Source organism: Hydractinia symbiolongicarpus, chromosome 13, assembly GCF_029227915.1.
Source record: "Hydractinia symbiolongicarpus strain clone_291-10 chromosome 13, HSymV2.1, whole genome shotgun sequence".
Lineage (NCBI taxonomy): Eukaryota > Metazoa > Cnidaria > Hydrozoa > Anthoathecata > Hydractiniidae > Hydractinia > Hydractinia symbiolongicarpus.
The window spans coordinates 13,573,599-13,590,644 of record NC_079887.1 but is presented as its reverse complement, the minus strand read 5'-3'; the positions used below and the strand labels follow the sequence as shown (position 1 = coordinate 13,590,644).

Sequence of the window (17,046 nt, the reverse complement as noted above, 5' to 3'; positions counted from 1 at the left end):
AGGGGTAACTATAGAGGTTTGAAGTTGGTTGATCAAGTAATGAAAGTTATTGAAAGAGTGATTGATAAGTTACTTAGAGAAAGAATTGATATAGATAAGATGCAATTTAGTTTTGTTCCAGGGCGTGGCACTACAGATGCAATATTTTTACTCAGACAGCTTCAGGAAAAGTATTTAGGAGGGAGAAAGAATCTCTATTTTGCCTTTGTAGATTTAGAGAAAGCTTTTGATAGAGTGCCACGTAAATTTATTTGGTGGGCTATGAGAAAATTAGGTGTGGATGAGTGGCTAGTTAGGATGGTTCAGTCTATGTACAGCAATGCTAGAAGTCGTGTCAGGATTAACGATTCACTTAGTGATGAATTTAGTGTAAATGTTGGTGTACATCAGGGTTCTGTACTTAGTCCTTTGTTGTTTATTCTAGTCTTAGAAGCGCTGTCAATGGAGTTCAGAACAGGTTGTCCATGGGAGTTATTGTATGCAAATGATTTGGTTCTCATAGCAGAGTCGATGGAAGAATTAGTTGAAAAGTTTGAGAAGTGGAAGAAAGGACTAGAAGAGAAAGGGCTGAAGGTAAACACAGCAAAGTCTAAAGTCATGATAAGTAGCATTGCAGCCAAGTGTGACCTTTAGTTGGAAAGTGGCCTTGTGGAGTTTGCAGGAAAGGGGTTGGTAGTAACTCAATTTTTTGTCAGACTTGCAAGCATTGGGTACATAAGAAGTGCAGTAGTATTAGTGGAAGGTTAAGAGCTGGCATACAGTTTGTATGCAAGCGTTGCAAAGGTGAGATTATAGAGAATGAAGTATTTCCAGCTTTAATGATGTACAACAGTGGCTCGTTAGAGATAGTTAAGAACTTCTGTTACTTAGGTGATATGTTGGGCAGTGAAGGGGGTGTTGGAAGAAGTGTTACTTGCAGGATAGGTTCTGCTTGGAAAAAGTTTAGAGAGTTACTTCCTTTATTGACTAGCAGAGTCCTGTCAATTGAGGTAAAAGGTAGGTTGTATGAGGCCTGTGTAAGAAGTGTTATGTTGCACGGTAGTGAGACATGGGCAGTGAAGCAGGAAGATCTTGACCGTTTAGAAAGGAATGATATGAGAATGGTTAGGTGGATGTGTAATGCCAGTCTGAGAGACAGAAAGAGTTCAGATGAGCTAAGAAGCAGGCTAAGTCTCCGTAGAATTAAAGATGTTATCCAGATAAGAAGATTGAATTGGCTGGGGCACTTGGAAAGAATGGAGGAGGATAATTGTGTAAGAAAGTGTAGAGACTTGATAGTTCCTGGGGAAAAGCCCAGAGGCAGACCGAGAAAGACTTGGCAGGAGTTTATAAGGACAGACTTGATAGAGAGGAAGTTGAGTTTAGATCTAACACAGTCTAGATCAGATTGGAAGAGGCTCATTAATATACCCCGTCCAACCCATGCTAGCATGGAAAACGGACGTTAAGCCGAGAATGATGATGATGATGATGATGATTCTTGCTCATGCAAAGGCACATATTGTTCAAATTTTAGTTAAAAAGATCGCTTTCTCAAAGCATAGATTAGATGTCTACTTAGCGTAATCCGTTTTCAAAAATACTTTGCTAAACAAGGTTGGTTACCAGTGCTTAGTGGTGTACCACAGTGTTTTGGGAGCTGTTCTTTTTATACTTTACATTAACTACATAAATGAGGAGGACGTAATCAGTCATGCTCTCAAATTTGTGGATGACACAAAGTTATTTTCCAAAGTGAAAAACAGAAGTGATAGAGATCAACTACAAAATAATCTTAAAACCATGTTTAATTGGTCAAAAGACTGGTGCATGGTAATAAAAGATTACTGTATTAAAAGATAATGACAAAAAATCTTTTACGAAATGTTGACAGGAGTTTAAAGTATTTATTCTAAGTGGCCCAAAGGTAGTGGGTTATCACTCTCGTACTTTGTGCGCGAGAATGGGATTGGATTCCCCTTTAGCGGCGATTCAATACTGTCAATTGATTAATACCATAGCCTCGGGTTAAACCAAGCCATGTAAAGGAAATTGGGAGATGGCAGACTGTGTGGGCCGTTGGATGTTGCAGGAAGTTGTCTGGCAGACACTGAAGTTTGCGTAGCTCAAAAAGAGCATTAAATACTCCAGGACTTCCTGTCAAAGCCATGGCTACTTCAGGAAAAAATAGACAGGGTATATCCCTCGATATTTGTGAGGGTAGCAATGTAAAATATGCACATCTTTTTATCTATCTCTAAGAAGTGACGCGGGGACACAATCGCCTTGTTGTGGAAAAATTTGAATATATAAGATTTAGAGGCAAAGAAGTGTGTCAAAAAAGTGTACTGTCTGGTACTAAATCATTACAACTTTGGCACAGTTGTATTTATAGGCACAAAAACTATAAGCAATAAAAAATGGATAGATGGTTGTTTCTCGTTTCTATCTAGCTAGCTATCTATCTTCATGCCGAAAATGCACGAGACGAGGGATGCAGAATGTGATATAAAGTCTGTAGAAACATAGTAGAGATATCGCCAAGAAGCGCAGATCTTCTTTGTTTGCGCCCTGCGCACGATAGCCCTGGGGAAGAAGTTGGGTCAGGCTTTGTTTTTATATCGCTTTCTGCAATTCTGTGATAAATTCGGAACTATCGCTCTCAGGGTCGGGGGACCCTGAGAGCGATAGGGCAAGTGTCAATTAAATGTTCTAAAAATAAAATGCATTTCATTTACAAGTGTTTTTAGTATTGCTGGTTTTTTTACTTGTTTTGTCTGCGTCATTTTTCAGAAAAGAATTTGAACATCTTTATTTTATCAGCCTTTTTTCTTGGGCATATATCATTTTGAGACATCTGACTATTTTCAGAAAAAAATAAAATGCACGATAAAATCTGTCGCTTACATAAAAACATAGTCATAAGTCTCTTTTTCTTATGACTATGATAAAAACCTTGTGATATACGCGGCAATACTTTCCAAACTATCTGCTATCATTAGTTATCGCCAGTCATTGATAAGTGAGAACCATGATATAAAAAACGTCCGAAAAAAGGGAAAAACCCTGTGCATGCGCTATTCGTTAGTTATCGCCAGTAAACACCAAGTGTGAACAACGCTAAACAATGCACTCGTTCGACACAAGTTTGAAAGTAAATCAACTAAATTTGGTTACTTTGCCAATTTTCAACGACGAAAGTTTATTTTTAGGGTAATTATCCAAAAAATTCAAGGGAGCAATAGAAATGCTTTTTAAGAACACTCTAAATGTACGATATATTTTGTAAACAGCCAAATACTACAGAATTAAATCACATATACAAAAATCAAAACTGACAATCATAGAAAAACGAACCAAGTAGTCTATACATCTGAATTTTTTTTAACAATTTACAGTGCCACATAAAATGCTTCATAGTGTGATAATCGAAACTAGAAGAAGAAGAAATTGTTCGGCATCTATCGAATTGGTACAACTGGGTCTCATCTTGGAGAAATCCTTCAAGATCTTATGGACCGTTGCTTTGTAATATGATTTCATTAGAAAAAAATGATTTAAACAATTACAGTGGTTTAAACCAGCAAGAAATAAAAAATGAAAAAATTAATATTATACAAGCCTATCATTAAAAAAATAGATATAAAGTATTGTAAAATTAACGACAAATCAAAACAAGAATCACAATACAACGTACGGATTGTTGAAATTCACCAGAGTTTTGTTGATTACTAACGCGCCCGAAAACATTGACACATTATAGTGAAAAAATGGCGGAGAGAAAAAAACCCATCCAAAACAAAAGTCAAGTTCCACTTGATCATAAAAATAAAAAACAAAGTACTTTATTTACTTCTAAAAAAACATTAGCATGTCTTATCATTAAAGAAGAATTATCGAGACAAACGAGACATTTGTGTTCGGCGGCCGTGAAATTCCGACTTGATTTCTTGTTGCGTCTCCATATTACTAATTCACGCGGGAAAGGCACGTGTATACACGCGGGTAAGTGATCTACGCAAACAACTTCACGAAACACGAATGGCAGTACGGCTTATCGTTCTGTTCTTTGAACGTGCCTTTATTTAACTGCTTCAAACAGAAAGCGCAAATGAAGTGTTCAGGGTGAAATTTTCTGTGCATAGCTGTGATACACCTTCCGGTAATGGGCTTCTGGCAACTGTAACAAAGTGATCCACGTCTGGCATGGTAGTGCATCTCACAGTAAGGCATACCCTCGTGCTCAAAGAAACTACCATTTTGAAAAGGCTGGTGGCATTCCTAAAATGAGAATTAGGCAGTAAATACATAGCTAGACTACCAAAATTAATAAAAATTACCAAATTATAGTGAAATTCTTTTGATAAAAAATGGTTTATAAACAATCATATACATAAACTGAGGTTTTTAATTTCTCCAGGGTACACCTTGCAGAAAAGAGAGACACAGATTAGCTCATGTTTTTTTTACTCGTATAAGTTTTGGATAATGATGTATTTTCCGATTGTCCGCCAAAAACTGGTTATTTCGCGTAAAGTTAAAATCCTTAAACCAGCTCAATTGACGCTTCAGTAAACTTATTACACGATGGTAGCTATTAAATAGATGCTAACTAATTTTTCTTATGTTTTAAGAGGACCGTGACGGTAATGAGAATTCATATTAAAGGGATTAAAAACATACCATGCACACGAAGCACTGCGGGTGCCAGTGACCATTCAGCGCAGATATGTAATTATCAATAATGGCTTGGTTACATCCAGAGCACTTGGGCGCGAACATCTTGAAATAATCGTCTCGACAATAAGCCTTCCCATCTTTCTCATGGAATCCGGAATCGCCAAAAGGTCGACTACATTCAGCGCAAACAAAATGTTCCGGATGCCAGGTTCGATCCATGGATGTCACGCAGGACTGAAATACAAAAAAAATAAAATAAATAAAAATGAAAAATAAAAAATGAAAATCAGAAAAAAAATAAGAAAATTTGAAGGAATGTCCTAACACACTAATTTCTGACAAATATGTAAAAAAATTAATTATAACTATAGTTTCTAAATTGTATACGTCCACTGATACAGACACGGAAGAGATAAAGCTCCACTCGAGTAAACCAATGTTTAAATATAGCAGCACAAAGTTTATAACGAAGACTTAAGGAAGTCACAACAAAACTCCTGCAGCGCAACTGACATAAGAAAACGAACGTTTAAAATAATAGCTTAACAACCGATAGAAATGGGAAAAATTCTCTTCTTGAGGTAAAAATTGTTAATAGGTCAGACTTAAAATCGAGGACAGAATGGGGGAAATTGTGATATAGAGCATCAGCCCTCACTTAGCCCAAAAAACAGACTAGAATAAACAAAGGATAATTACATATCAAACTTACATCGAGGATAGGCCCATTACATGCAAAACATTTGGGAGCAAATTTTTCGTGATAATCGTCCTCACAATATGGCTTTCCGTCTCTTTCAAAGAAAGTCTTGGTTCCCAGCTGAGTATCGCATATACAGCATGCAAAATGCTCCGGATGCCAGGCTTTGCCCAAAGCAGTGCAGACCTGTCCAATAATGGGCTTGTTACATGCTGCACAGGTACCTTTGGTGACAGTGGTGACGCCCTGCTTGGACATGTTGGTCTGCAAGCTACCCAACATGGAATCCAAATTGTTGACTGGTGGTTGGCTAGACAACGATCCTTTAAGATACATAGTATAAGCTTTTAGTTACAACTCTTACATGAATGAAGTTGTTTTCAATTAAAATTTGTGTATGTTTTTAACGCTTTCCTGCGGAGAAAACACAGGGCTACACAACAATTCAACAGAAAAAATCCCCAGTCAACAGTTCACCCTATTCACCCGTATAAATGCCGATGGACTTCTATCGGAATATTGAAACTTCCAATTTGAAAAAACGCATCTGTATAAAGACACATGGGCCTATTATAGTCGGGTGCTTATATGCGGGGGAATAGGGTACATCAAATCTTTTTTTTTTAGATATTTCGCGCGAAAAATTAACATTAACCTTCTTGATTACAATTAGCGAAGTGAGAATATAGTTAAGTAGAAAACAGACATGCGCAGAACACAACACATACAAGTCCAGTTCTTCCCCCATTTGTATGTCAATTAAGTAAACATGAAACATAAAACAAACAAAAGAGACGGAGAAAAAATTAGTTAAACATTCAATGTGGAAACTAAAAATTATTACGATAGACAAAGTACGGCTTTAGTCTCCTGAAAGCATAAATATTTCTTCAAAGAGCGCAAGTTTTCGATCTCTTTCGTATGCACAGCTTTACAAAGTTTCGACTAGAAAAATACGATCATATATGTAATAAAACTCCTCCACGCCAGATTAGTTGACTGTTTTTGGAATGAAAAACATCTAGATTTTTTTAATTAGCTTCAAAGGTGGAGAGTGAATGATATTAATAAAAATATATTTAACATAGCATAGGCTTGTTGAATGGTTAAATAAATATAGCTACAAAAAAATACAAAATTATTTCGTATCACTCTTAGAAATACTGTTTATCAGAAAGATTTTTAACACGTTTTTGTCGTGTTGATCTAGAAAGCATTTGAGGTACACAAAAAGTTCTCCCAACTAAAGAAGCGCAAATGTTTATCAAGAACTGCTAACAAGGAACCTGGTACTAGACCATTTTATGCCATGTAACAATGTAAAGATCATCAAAAAAATTTAAAAAAAATTTAGAGTTATTAAATTTTATGACTGGTTTTTAAGTTAAACTTTTTGTTTTTAAAAGGTCGCAGTAGTCTAAAATGTTTGCTCTCTCTCCACTTTCTGAAAAATAACATCATTTTCACACGTGTGCACGATTTCTTGTTTTTCTCCTTGAAAACCACACTGCAGTTTAAAATAGTGTTGTATAATATAGACACAATTTAGAATATCAATAACACCATAAAACTAGTGGGAAAATGCAGGGTCGTACGTTTTTAAAATATTGTATTTGCGTCCACAGAACAGCTATAAAATCGCGCAGAAACAAAATACGGCTATTATTATAAAGAATAGTATTTTTTTTTATTTCCGATTTTATTCCTTCCATTGAATTTCATTAAATAGCCTTTTTTAAGTACAGACTCTAATTTTAGTTACGGCAGTTGATGTCAAGATTTTTGTCCCTGTGACAGAATGAGATGTGGCCAATCCTACTAAGCACTTCGTTTCGAATTGCAATCTGTTTCCGTGGAAAAAATTAAAGGCACAAATATTTTGATTGACCCTTTCTATTCACAGTCCACCTTATTTTTTGCATTCATATTATTTCAGGGTTGCTGCACCAAACAAAAAGTCCCTTTAAGCATATATGAAAAACCCAAATCGTTATTTTTGTCAAATTATTGATCATTGGAAAGCTTAGAATTTATAAAAAAATTATTTTATTCAAAAATATAGATTTTTAACTGGAAAAAGATGAACAAAGTAAAGTATGAAATATCACAATTTTTTTCTGAGTTATTTTCAAGAAAATTTAAAAGTTAAAATCTCGATATCCCAAAAACAATTTTTGCTTTACATACCCTTACGTTTTTGGCTGAAAGGTACCAGTATTTATGAATATGGAGACAAAAACTAAAATATTAATATTCTGGGTATACTAAGGTCTCAAATGTGTCTGTTTTTCTTGAAAGTGAATTGTTAAGATTTTATCACAGTGGGAAGGTAAAAAAGTACAACGGAGAAACACGAAAAGCAACCTTTCAGTATAAATTCGAAACTAGACCTTAAAAAACAAAACCGAGATACAGTTTTAGTACTCAAGTGGAGTAGATTTAAATGTTGTGACTTTTATTCGATAAGATTTTAAATGCCTTTACCTTTTAGCTTAAGAGCTGGCAATGCGAAAAACATGGTATTAAATTTAAATGAATTTAGAGTTGTTGCTGACAAGAATTTACAGGAAGGCCTAAGAACTGCAAATGTGAGAAAACACAAAACTTCACTAATTTTTCAATAACATTCACCTCCCTGTCTTATAAAAATAATAACTAGCCATTTTTAACATACCTCTAGTTTTAGGTGGCTGTTTGTCAATTTTTGCGTAATCGTCAGTCGGTGATTGCATTCCATTTTCTACTGGTGCAGGTGGTCGAGGGGGACCATCTACCTCACTGGTTCCAGTAACAACTTTGAAATCAGAAAGTGAAGCCATTAAATCATCTAATTCTTTTGTGGCAGTTGAAGCTGAAACAAAAAAGTCCTAATTCACGTTTCTGACCATTTTACTTAAATATATGATATGGAAAATAAACAGTTGCCAAAAGAGCTTGGGCGTGGCCACTAAGTGAACGGCAGTAAACCCCAAAAGTAAACATATAATTCAACAGCTTATAACGGCAGGAGAGAAATTACAGATAAAGCATGCAAATTTAGGAGATCCATGAACTTTGATTGATTTTTAAAAGATAAACTTTTTAAAATTGTTCTGATATTTAAATATCAAATACTTTTTTCCTCTATAAGCAACTGAGTTAAGACATGGTTTAAAAACTAACTAAATGCAAAGCAATCAATCAGGCTGGGAGTTTAGAAATTTGAGAAACAAAGTCTAAAAACTGAATAATCAAGCAAGCAGTCTACAAAATAATAACCACTTGAAAATCTGAATATTAAATTCAGTAATTAATCAGCATCCTTAAGTTTGAAACTTAATTTAAATTAAGTTCAAAGAAAAAATTGAGTGTCTTCAAAAAAAAAAAACGTGTAAAAATATGCTTTTTAAAAAATGGGTAAAACAAGAAAAAATACACATTGGTATTCACCTGTTCTTGGCATTGGTTGATCAGTAATGGTAGCTCGAACTGCGACTGGTTTTGCATGGGAGACAGTTTTCGAATGCGACACAGTACTGTCTAATTCGTCAAGAAGAGCTTCAACTAAAAAAACACAAATTAAAACCTCAGGGGACTAAAAAATACCCAGAACATTAAAACTGTGACACATGCTTTTCCAATGCATGATTGCAAAGAAACAATTACTGCAATTTGAAAACAAAAATACTACACTATGAATTAGAACCAAATAAATCAGGCATTGAGAATTAGATAATAATTGCACCTGCTCCCATACTGACTTGCAAGGGTGGTGAATCTAAATTAAAAATAATAAATAAACTGGTTAATGGTATAAAGCTTTTTGGGAGTAATACGAGTAAGGAAATTAAATTAATTAAAGATTAACTACGAAGGAATTCTAATTCTAATAAATCTTTAATAAACATCAGTAATTTAGTTTTGTCCTTACTTGCAAGCTATACAAAGGCAATTTATGTAACAGGAAACAATGTATTAAAACCTAGCACCTCCATTAAGAGGTTTGCATATTTAAAAAAACACAAACTTAGTTCACAAAAAGCATAGTTCACAAGTGCTGGCTTCATATACCTGACTTTTCTAAAAAAAATTAAATTTCCTGTTAAATATCTAATTTCCAATTTGGCTATAAACCCTAAACAGAAAATCATCTGCATGTTTGTAAGAGTTGAATAAAACATCGTGGTAAAAAAAAAAAGATCTATAAGTTGCTAAATTTAGGGTAGTGCATGATGTCAATCCTTGAAAAGAGGTCTTAAAAGCAGAAAGTATAAGTATGTCAATCATGGACAAAATATAAAACAGGATAGCTAATTTTGACGTTTACCATCACAAGTGATTACATGTTTATATATATTAGATTCATACATTTTGAACTTTTCAACGTTTACTTCTCAATGATCACAGTGAACTTAGAGCTTCCGATCTTGATTACTTTAAATTCACACTTATAAAATGTGCGAATTGTTGATGATTTGGACCTTTTTGAGACCTGGATTAAATTATTTTTTTGTGTAGTTAAGCTGGAGATGTCACTAGAAAATTTTAAACACTGTCCATTTGGCCTACATGTGCATAATTGAAAAAAATAGCCTTTGTTTTTATAATTTAGTCATTTAGTCATTATTTAGTCAACATTTGCGAGTTTGAGTTTAAATTTGTTCTTAAATTTAGTTAACACTTTTGGGGCAGATCAATACATGATTTTCATCTATTGTTAAAAAATTGCCCCAGGTTTTTAATAATAAGCCTTTAACTAAGATTAGATGTAAACGATACACTTTTGTTTTCGTCAAATGTTTTACTGTCAGACACAGTGTATAATCTCATGATTACTAAATAAAAAAAAACAACAACAAAAATCCTGCAAAAGAACATAATGTACAACCACAAACTTATTTCTTAAAACAACATCTCACAAAACGGTCTGTTATAAACATAAATATAAACAAGAAATGCATTAACACATACCAATAGAACTTGAGGAGTCGCCATTTGAAAGACCTGCAAAAAACATAAAAGTCAAGACCTGCAATCAAAATTTGGTACAAAAAAACAACAAATGTTCATGAGTCTTAGGTTTCAAGATTTTTCTTAATATGTCAATCTGTTTGCAAAACTCAGCCTGTAGAAAACAGTATTGTCTTTGCCAACCAGCAATTTGCAAAATTTAAAACCCATAAAAGTTGTCACTCAAGAAATCAAAACCATTAAAATAATACTATTTTAAACTTATTCTCATTTTATAAAAACAGAAGGTACAGAAACATGTGACATACAAATACATGCAATGGAAATTTACATTATATATAGACAAAAAAGAAAAAGAAATGACGATTTATGCTTATCTATGCATTTACTGAAGTGCTTTGTTTCATCGTTGTGTGCTGCTATAATGAGAATTTTTTGTGCATATTTTACAAAAGTACACAAATTAAATTAAGAAAATTTGTATAATTTGAATTAGTTTTTTTTCTTCGTTAATATTATTTTTTTGATTTAGTTAAAGGTTATCCAGCAGTTACATGAAGAACATTTTTGTGTATGGCAACAGTAGATTGTTTCATTTCATCATCTTTAAGTTTATCCTGGAATTGATGAATACTTATTTCTACGAAAATAGACTATAAAAGATTCCTTGAATATTTAACATTGTTCCTATACATGGTTGCATACCATCTTGTCAAGCTCGTGTTTGTCAAATTCTAATTTCCTGCTTAATTATTTGATTTATCAATGCAAGCATGCTGACCCCCTGGTTGGCTAATAAACAAAGATTATGTCATAACACGTTTATAATGGTGTCTGTTTTTTTTTGTTAATATGGAATTAATATATGCAATTCTAAACCTTTATATTGCCTTATAAGGAGAAATGAATGAAACTCAAGGTCCACTAATAACGCATAGCTTTTAAAGTGTTCACTGTTTTGTTTCTCTTGTTTGGATTTAAATATTTGTTTTTGTTTAAAGAAATATTTGGTTCACATAGTTTTTTAAAAAATATATTTCCTTTCTTATGGTGTCATGTTATGTCAATCATGAAACTCTCATAAAAGTAAATAAACAGCCACAAAATCTGATCTAATTCTCCACTTGTAACTGCAAATTAGTGTAATTAGACAACAAAGACTTCCTTTAATTAAAAAGAAAATAGGATTAGAGAGGAACATTAGATATAAGTAAAAAAGATAAGTTAGGGTTTATTAATGTATAAAAATAGACTGATTATTTTGCAATGGTGCTACGATAGTGTAAATAAAATGATAATAAAAACAATTAATTAATAAGTTATCAAAAATGATAATAAAACTGACATGAAATCATGCAAAAAGAAAAGGAGTTACTGCTTCAAACACTTTGTATTTTCAAGTAAACAATCGAGTAGAATTAATATTTTTAGCTATATTTTTTTGTGACTTTGCACAACTAATTTACGAAACAGAAAACTTACTGGTTTTGCAAGCACTTGCATTTTAAGAAATCTCCTTTGAATTTTGAAGAAAAGACAGTTGAACTCACATCTGTATATCATATAATGTAATATAATTTTTACATTATAAATGACAGTCATGTTTAAAACAGTAACTCTGACAAATTACCTTCAGTGCACAAACTGGAAGACACTTTATTTAAGTCATTTAACAATCCATCGAGATCAGATAAGTTATTCATGAGTGAATTGTCACTACCGTTTGAAATCTGTGCAGAAGGCTTAGAAGGTTTAGGAAGGACTGCAGGAGGGCCTTTTTTGGAATTTTTAGGAGGTATATAGGATTTTGGTGGTGGAGGGACCTGAGGAGGTGGCGTACCTGTGGTAGGAGGTGGTGGGAAGTCGTCAGATGAGCTGCTTCCTGCAGGTTTTTTGACTGGTCGACTGGACGTCTGGTTTTGGAGATCAGCAAGAAGAGCATCTAAAAAATATATGGAGTATATAAAATAATACAAAGTTAGCCCATACATTTTTAAGACTTAAAAAAAGAATGACAACTTAAGTATGCCAAGTATAAAAGTTGAAATTTTTTATTTCCAAAAAATGTATTATTTTTTCTGGAGAATCCGTTTCAGTAAAGAAAGATGAAAGAAAGATGATGGTTTTTATGGGCTTCAATTTACATATGCCATTTACAAAATATATAGAACAATTTTTGTGATCTAAAAGAGGCCAGGAGAGAGTTATTTACCAAAGACTGGGTAGAACACTATTATAAAATAAAACTAAAAATATACACTTGTTAAATATGCAACAAGTGACTCCTACACTCAAATCAAAAATTGGTTAATAAAGTTTTTTATATTAAAATTGAAAACTCTTAATTGATGTTATTAACTTCTTATACTGTACCCACTGTAATCATGGACAAAACTTAATAATACTGACTGGAAAATTTCAAATAATGAACTTAGTGGGTGGGATGTAAATTATTTATTTCGTTGTGTAGGCATGCTAAAGAATGTCAATAGCGAAACTTACAAGCTCTCTACCCGAGCAAAAATAGAGACTTTGCAGCCTTCTGACTACTAAGAAATGACCATTTTTACCCTTTTGTCCATGTTGGAAAAATGATAAAAAAGCTGCCTTTGCTTCATTAATTCTGTCCATGTTATTAGTTGTTAGTCAGCGGAAAAATAGATGGAAACTTAGCCTTATCTACTTGCATTTACTATCATTGGCTCACAGATAAAAAGTCATCTAACTGAATTATACATAAATATGAAATCAGCAATAAGTCACTGCACCAAGAGTCACTGATGTACTTAATGTGCCATGGATAATTGTTTTTTAATCAATCAATATTTAGTTTCTATAATTACAACCAATCTGTTTTTAAACGCAACAAAATATTCTTATGACAAAATATGGCAATTTTTAAGATGGATGCAGGGTTCTTTGGGCAAACTTGAATTTTTGTAAAAACGCCAAAATTTGAAGAAAATTCCCTCACTTTACCTGGGGCTTTCAGCTTAATATCGACACCCCTATATGCATGGCTATATATTTGTATATCTATATAATAATTCCGAGACTGCATAGGTGTCTGTCAGTCTGTTTGTAACAGTCAAAATTATAGAAGCCATTACAATGCACTTAAAACTTTAAAGTCAAATAACTTGGAAACAAGATGGTGACATCAGTCATTTTTTACCGCATGGGTAACTAGGGACCACCTGGGACCAATTTGGGTAAGTTTCCTAAACCTGGTTCCCCAAATATGATTTGGAATAAGCAAGTTGATAACATCATCAAAAAAAAAAGTCACAATATTTTTCTGTACTGTTTGTCAAAGGTATATGATTCTATACATTTTTTTCATCAGCGTTTTGAGCTTCACCTCTCTAAAAGTAACATGTAAACAAATTTCCGGAAAAATAAATTTTGTACTGACAGGTCTTTCCTTACAAATGTCATCAAAATTTATGTGATGGTTCTCTTTTCATTGCTTTCCTGCTCAAGTGGATTATTCCACAAGCTTTATCAATCTTCTCTTGATCTGTCTGTGACATGCAAAGTGCATGTGTTCATTTTTTTAGAAGTCGCTGAGATGTCTCAACTGCTAATTGTCTAATTAAACACAACAACGTCAACAACATTAATTTAACGTTAATAGCTTAAATTAAATTAATGAAGCCATTGCAATGCACATATAACTTTATGGCCAAATAACTTGGAAACGAGATAGTGACGTCAGTCATTTTTTACCACACAGGTAACTAGAAACACACACTGGGACCAAATTTCTAAAATCAGGGTCTCTGAGTTAGTTTTATGGACAGGTTGATTAATGTCATTAAAAATCCTTTAAACCCTAATATCTCTGCAGCAGTTTGTCAAAAATACACGATCCTATACATTTTCTTGACAAACGTTTAAGATCTATACGAAGGCAACGGGTATTTTGGAAATTTTGTTTAAACGTCGGCAAATTTTTTTATTTCTTATATATATATACATTTCTCCTTATACGTTTGTTAAAAGCACATGATCCTATACATTTTTATTTTTCAGAGTTTTATGCTCTACACGATAGAGGTAACAGGTGAACAAATTTATAAAAAACTATTTTTTGTGTACTATTCTCTTTTCCATTGTTCTCCTCCTTGAGTCGATGTTTCCACGTGCCTTATTGACTAATAATATATGCTATATATAATCCGTACTTAGCTCTCGTTAAGGTCGGACGTATCTAAAAGGCTCTCTGGTCTTGGCGCACTAAGTTGAAGAAATAAGACTAAAGCTTGAAGAAGAGCTCCTGCTTTGACAGCTAAGTCCTTTTTGATTTTTTGATTGTGGCGCCGTAGATTAGTGGTTATAGCTCTCGTACTCTGTGCGGGAGACCGGGGTTCGATTCCTCTTGACGGCGATTTAACATGGGCGAGTGAATGTTACCATAGCTCCGGGTTAACCCAAGCCATGTGAGGGAAATTGGGAAGATGGCACACTGTGTGGGCCGTTGGATGTTGCCGGGAGTTGTCTAGTAGAGCGCAGGCTCTAATTGGGTCTGCGTAGCTCAAAATGAGCATTAAATACTCTAGGACTCTCCATCTACGCCATGGCCCCTCCTGGAAATAATAGACAGGGTAAATCCCGGGATATTTGTGAGGCTAGCCATGTAAAATATGCACATCTATCTATCTATTTATTATATATTGTACTGTCTCCTTTACTTCATTCATATCTTTTTCATTTCTTATATTTATCATTATTTTTTTTTCTGGGGCTGACGTCACAAATATCTGGTGGTAGTGTGAAGTGTGCCAAAAAACTAGTGCAGAATAAATGCGGCTAAAGCATATGGATTGGTTGAGTGTGTTTACATACATAAATAGGGTGGTATCATATTCTTTTATAAAATAAATAAGTACGTAGCTACAGAAACACTAGCATCCTCCATGAACACAGTTTTATACTTTTTATCAGCTCATAGCTTGCTACTAGCTTACCTAGAAATTCGATGTTTTCCCTAGCTTTTTTTGATCCTTTTCTTTCCATTTCGTACAGCTATATTTTTCCAGTAGTTATGAAAGTGAGGAGAAAACAATGGAGATTGACAATTTACCAGTCCCGCTCTTCATTTTTTTTCATTTTTGTTTTCTATATTTTTAGCTACCATTTTTAAAAGGTAATATTCAATTCAGTGAAGTAGAAAATTAAACAAGAAAATCCGAAAAACTTTTTTTTTACAAAAATGTTTATAGAAACGATTGAATATAGTTCATTACTTATGCAGTGAAGCTTATTTAACTAACTTTAACTTTTCTTAGGAGTCTGTAGTTTTATTATAGTAAGAGGCATAATTCTTTTCACTATTGAGCACAAACTAAAAGCCAGTAAGTGCAACCATACACGCCCTTTCTAAGGAGAATGTATTACAAAATAAGCGAACACAGATTATTGATAAACTTACCCAGGTCCTCCATTATTTTACGTGTCTTGATACCTCTCCTGACTATTAATGTTCTTGTCCAAACGTGGAAAATTTATTAGCTAAAGCAAACTTTTAGTTGATTATATTATTTTACAATGAATTGTATTTATAAACAATTTTGACTGTTGACGATATAGAATTTAGATATATCCGGATGACGGTTATTCTGAGGTCCGACATTTTGCTGACAATAATTGTTATTGTTCTGAAAACAATAAGTAATCTTTCAAAACAAAACAATAATGACGTTTGTTAAAAAAAATTGACGCTTCGCTAAACATTCAATATTTGACGGGGGGTTAGTTACTGACTGTTACCCACGTGGTTTGTGGTATATCAGAAAATAAAAGCTTGTCTATTTCTAACGAAAAATTGTTTAAATTTAAGATATCGGTTACTTTTATTATAAGAAAAAAAACCCAAAATATTTTGCAAGAAGATTCATTTAAATTAGGTCATTGCCACTCAGCATCATTCTCCATCTTGTCGGATTTAGATCGGAATTAATTTGCTTCTATCGCTAAACATCGAATAAGGCTACTCCTTCTTTCCCAATGCAGTAAAAGATATCTCCCATTTTAATAACAGATTAAATTGAGTAAAGTTGAAGCCTCAAATAGAGTCTTTTATGGTATACACCCTCTTTTGGGCAATAAGCGGCGGGTAAGAATGAACAAAGGAAACCGCAATACAATTAAGCATGTAATGGTATATATTTTACTACGGAGTGATATGCATTGAGCTGTTGTAGGTTAGATACAAAAGCTGGTATAATGTAAACAATAAACTTTACACGATTTTTGTTTATAAGAAACTTGGTAAAAGGTCTAGTTCTAAACGTTTCTTAATTTTTGGTCTAGAATTTAAATGTTTTTTTTAGTTCTAAAAGTTTCTAATTTGAACATAGTCGCTTGCTTCATTTTTAAAAATATTTTGTAGTTTTTTTATACCATTCCTTTTGTTTTAACTTGAAAAATGAAAGCATTCGATTTTTAAATGCGAAACAAATTTGCAATACAATACCGTTTATTACAAGTATTTCTTTCAAAACAATTTTCTCAATTAAGTAGTCAAATATGGACAAAAAGTTTCTTATCCAAAAACTAGTCATAACAATGTAGTAAAAGTTTCTACATTTTTTGAGATTCTACAAGTACATTTCTCATAACCTGGTTTCTTATAAAAAAAACAACGTATCTTCGTAAAAAAATACATTGTAAATATTAAAGCTAAGAAATTTCTCGTTAAGGAAAATTGCAGAAAGATTATAATTTTACTTAAG

At 33.2% G+C, this 17,046-nt stretch overlaps 1 protein-coding gene across 4 annotated transcripts; it reads right to left on the bottom strand.

Annotated features, from left to right (window-relative positions):
- Positions 1 to 3,230: 3,230 nt before the first annotated feature.
- On the bottom strand, positions 3,231 to 15,936 carry LOC130624299 (paxillin-like). 4 transcript variants are annotated; one of them, XM_057439880.1, is made up of 9 exons: positions 15,744 to 15,936; positions 11,940 to 12,251; positions 10,310 to 10,342; positions 9,084 to 9,116; positions 8,789 to 8,902; positions 8,034 to 8,210; positions 5,372 to 5,682; positions 4,663 to 4,893; positions 3,231 to 4,260 (listed from the first exon to the last, which is right to left on the bottom strand). In XM_057439880.1, exons 1-9 carry the CDS (start codon positions 15,754 to 15,756, stop codon positions 3,994 to 3,996), a joined length of 1,491 nt encoding a protein of 496 aa, XP_057295863.1. In that variant the 5' UTR covers positions 15,757 to 15,936; the 3' UTR covers positions 3,231 to 3,993. The 4 variants fall into 4 exon arrangements, with proteins under 4 accessions (XP_057295863.1, XP_057295865.1, XP_057295862.1 ...); XM_057439882.1 differs by having other exon boundaries at positions 12,150 to 12,251; positions 15,744 to 15,933; XM_057439879.1 differs by lacking the exon at positions 15,744 to 15,936 and adding an exon at positions 15,280 to 15,728.
- Positions 15,937 to 17,046: the final 1,110 nt, after the last annotated feature.

What these genes read in the sequence shown, in the direction of transcription:
- LOC130624299 (XM_057439879.1), bottom strand. Translation starts at nt 15,328, where the DNA reads ATGGAAAGAAAAGGATCAAAAAAAGCTAGGGAAAACATCGAATTTCTA. An exon ending in GGAAAACATCGAATTTCTAG is followed by an intron (nt 12,252 to 15,279) that starts GTAAGCTAGTAG and finishes TATATTTTTTAG; the next exon opens with ATGCTCTTCTTGCTGATCTC. An exon ending in GCAAGTCAGTATGGGAGCAG is followed by an intron (nt 8,903 to 9,083) that starts GTGCAATTATTA and finishes GTGTTTTTTTAG; the next exon opens with TTGAAGCTCTTCTTGACGAA.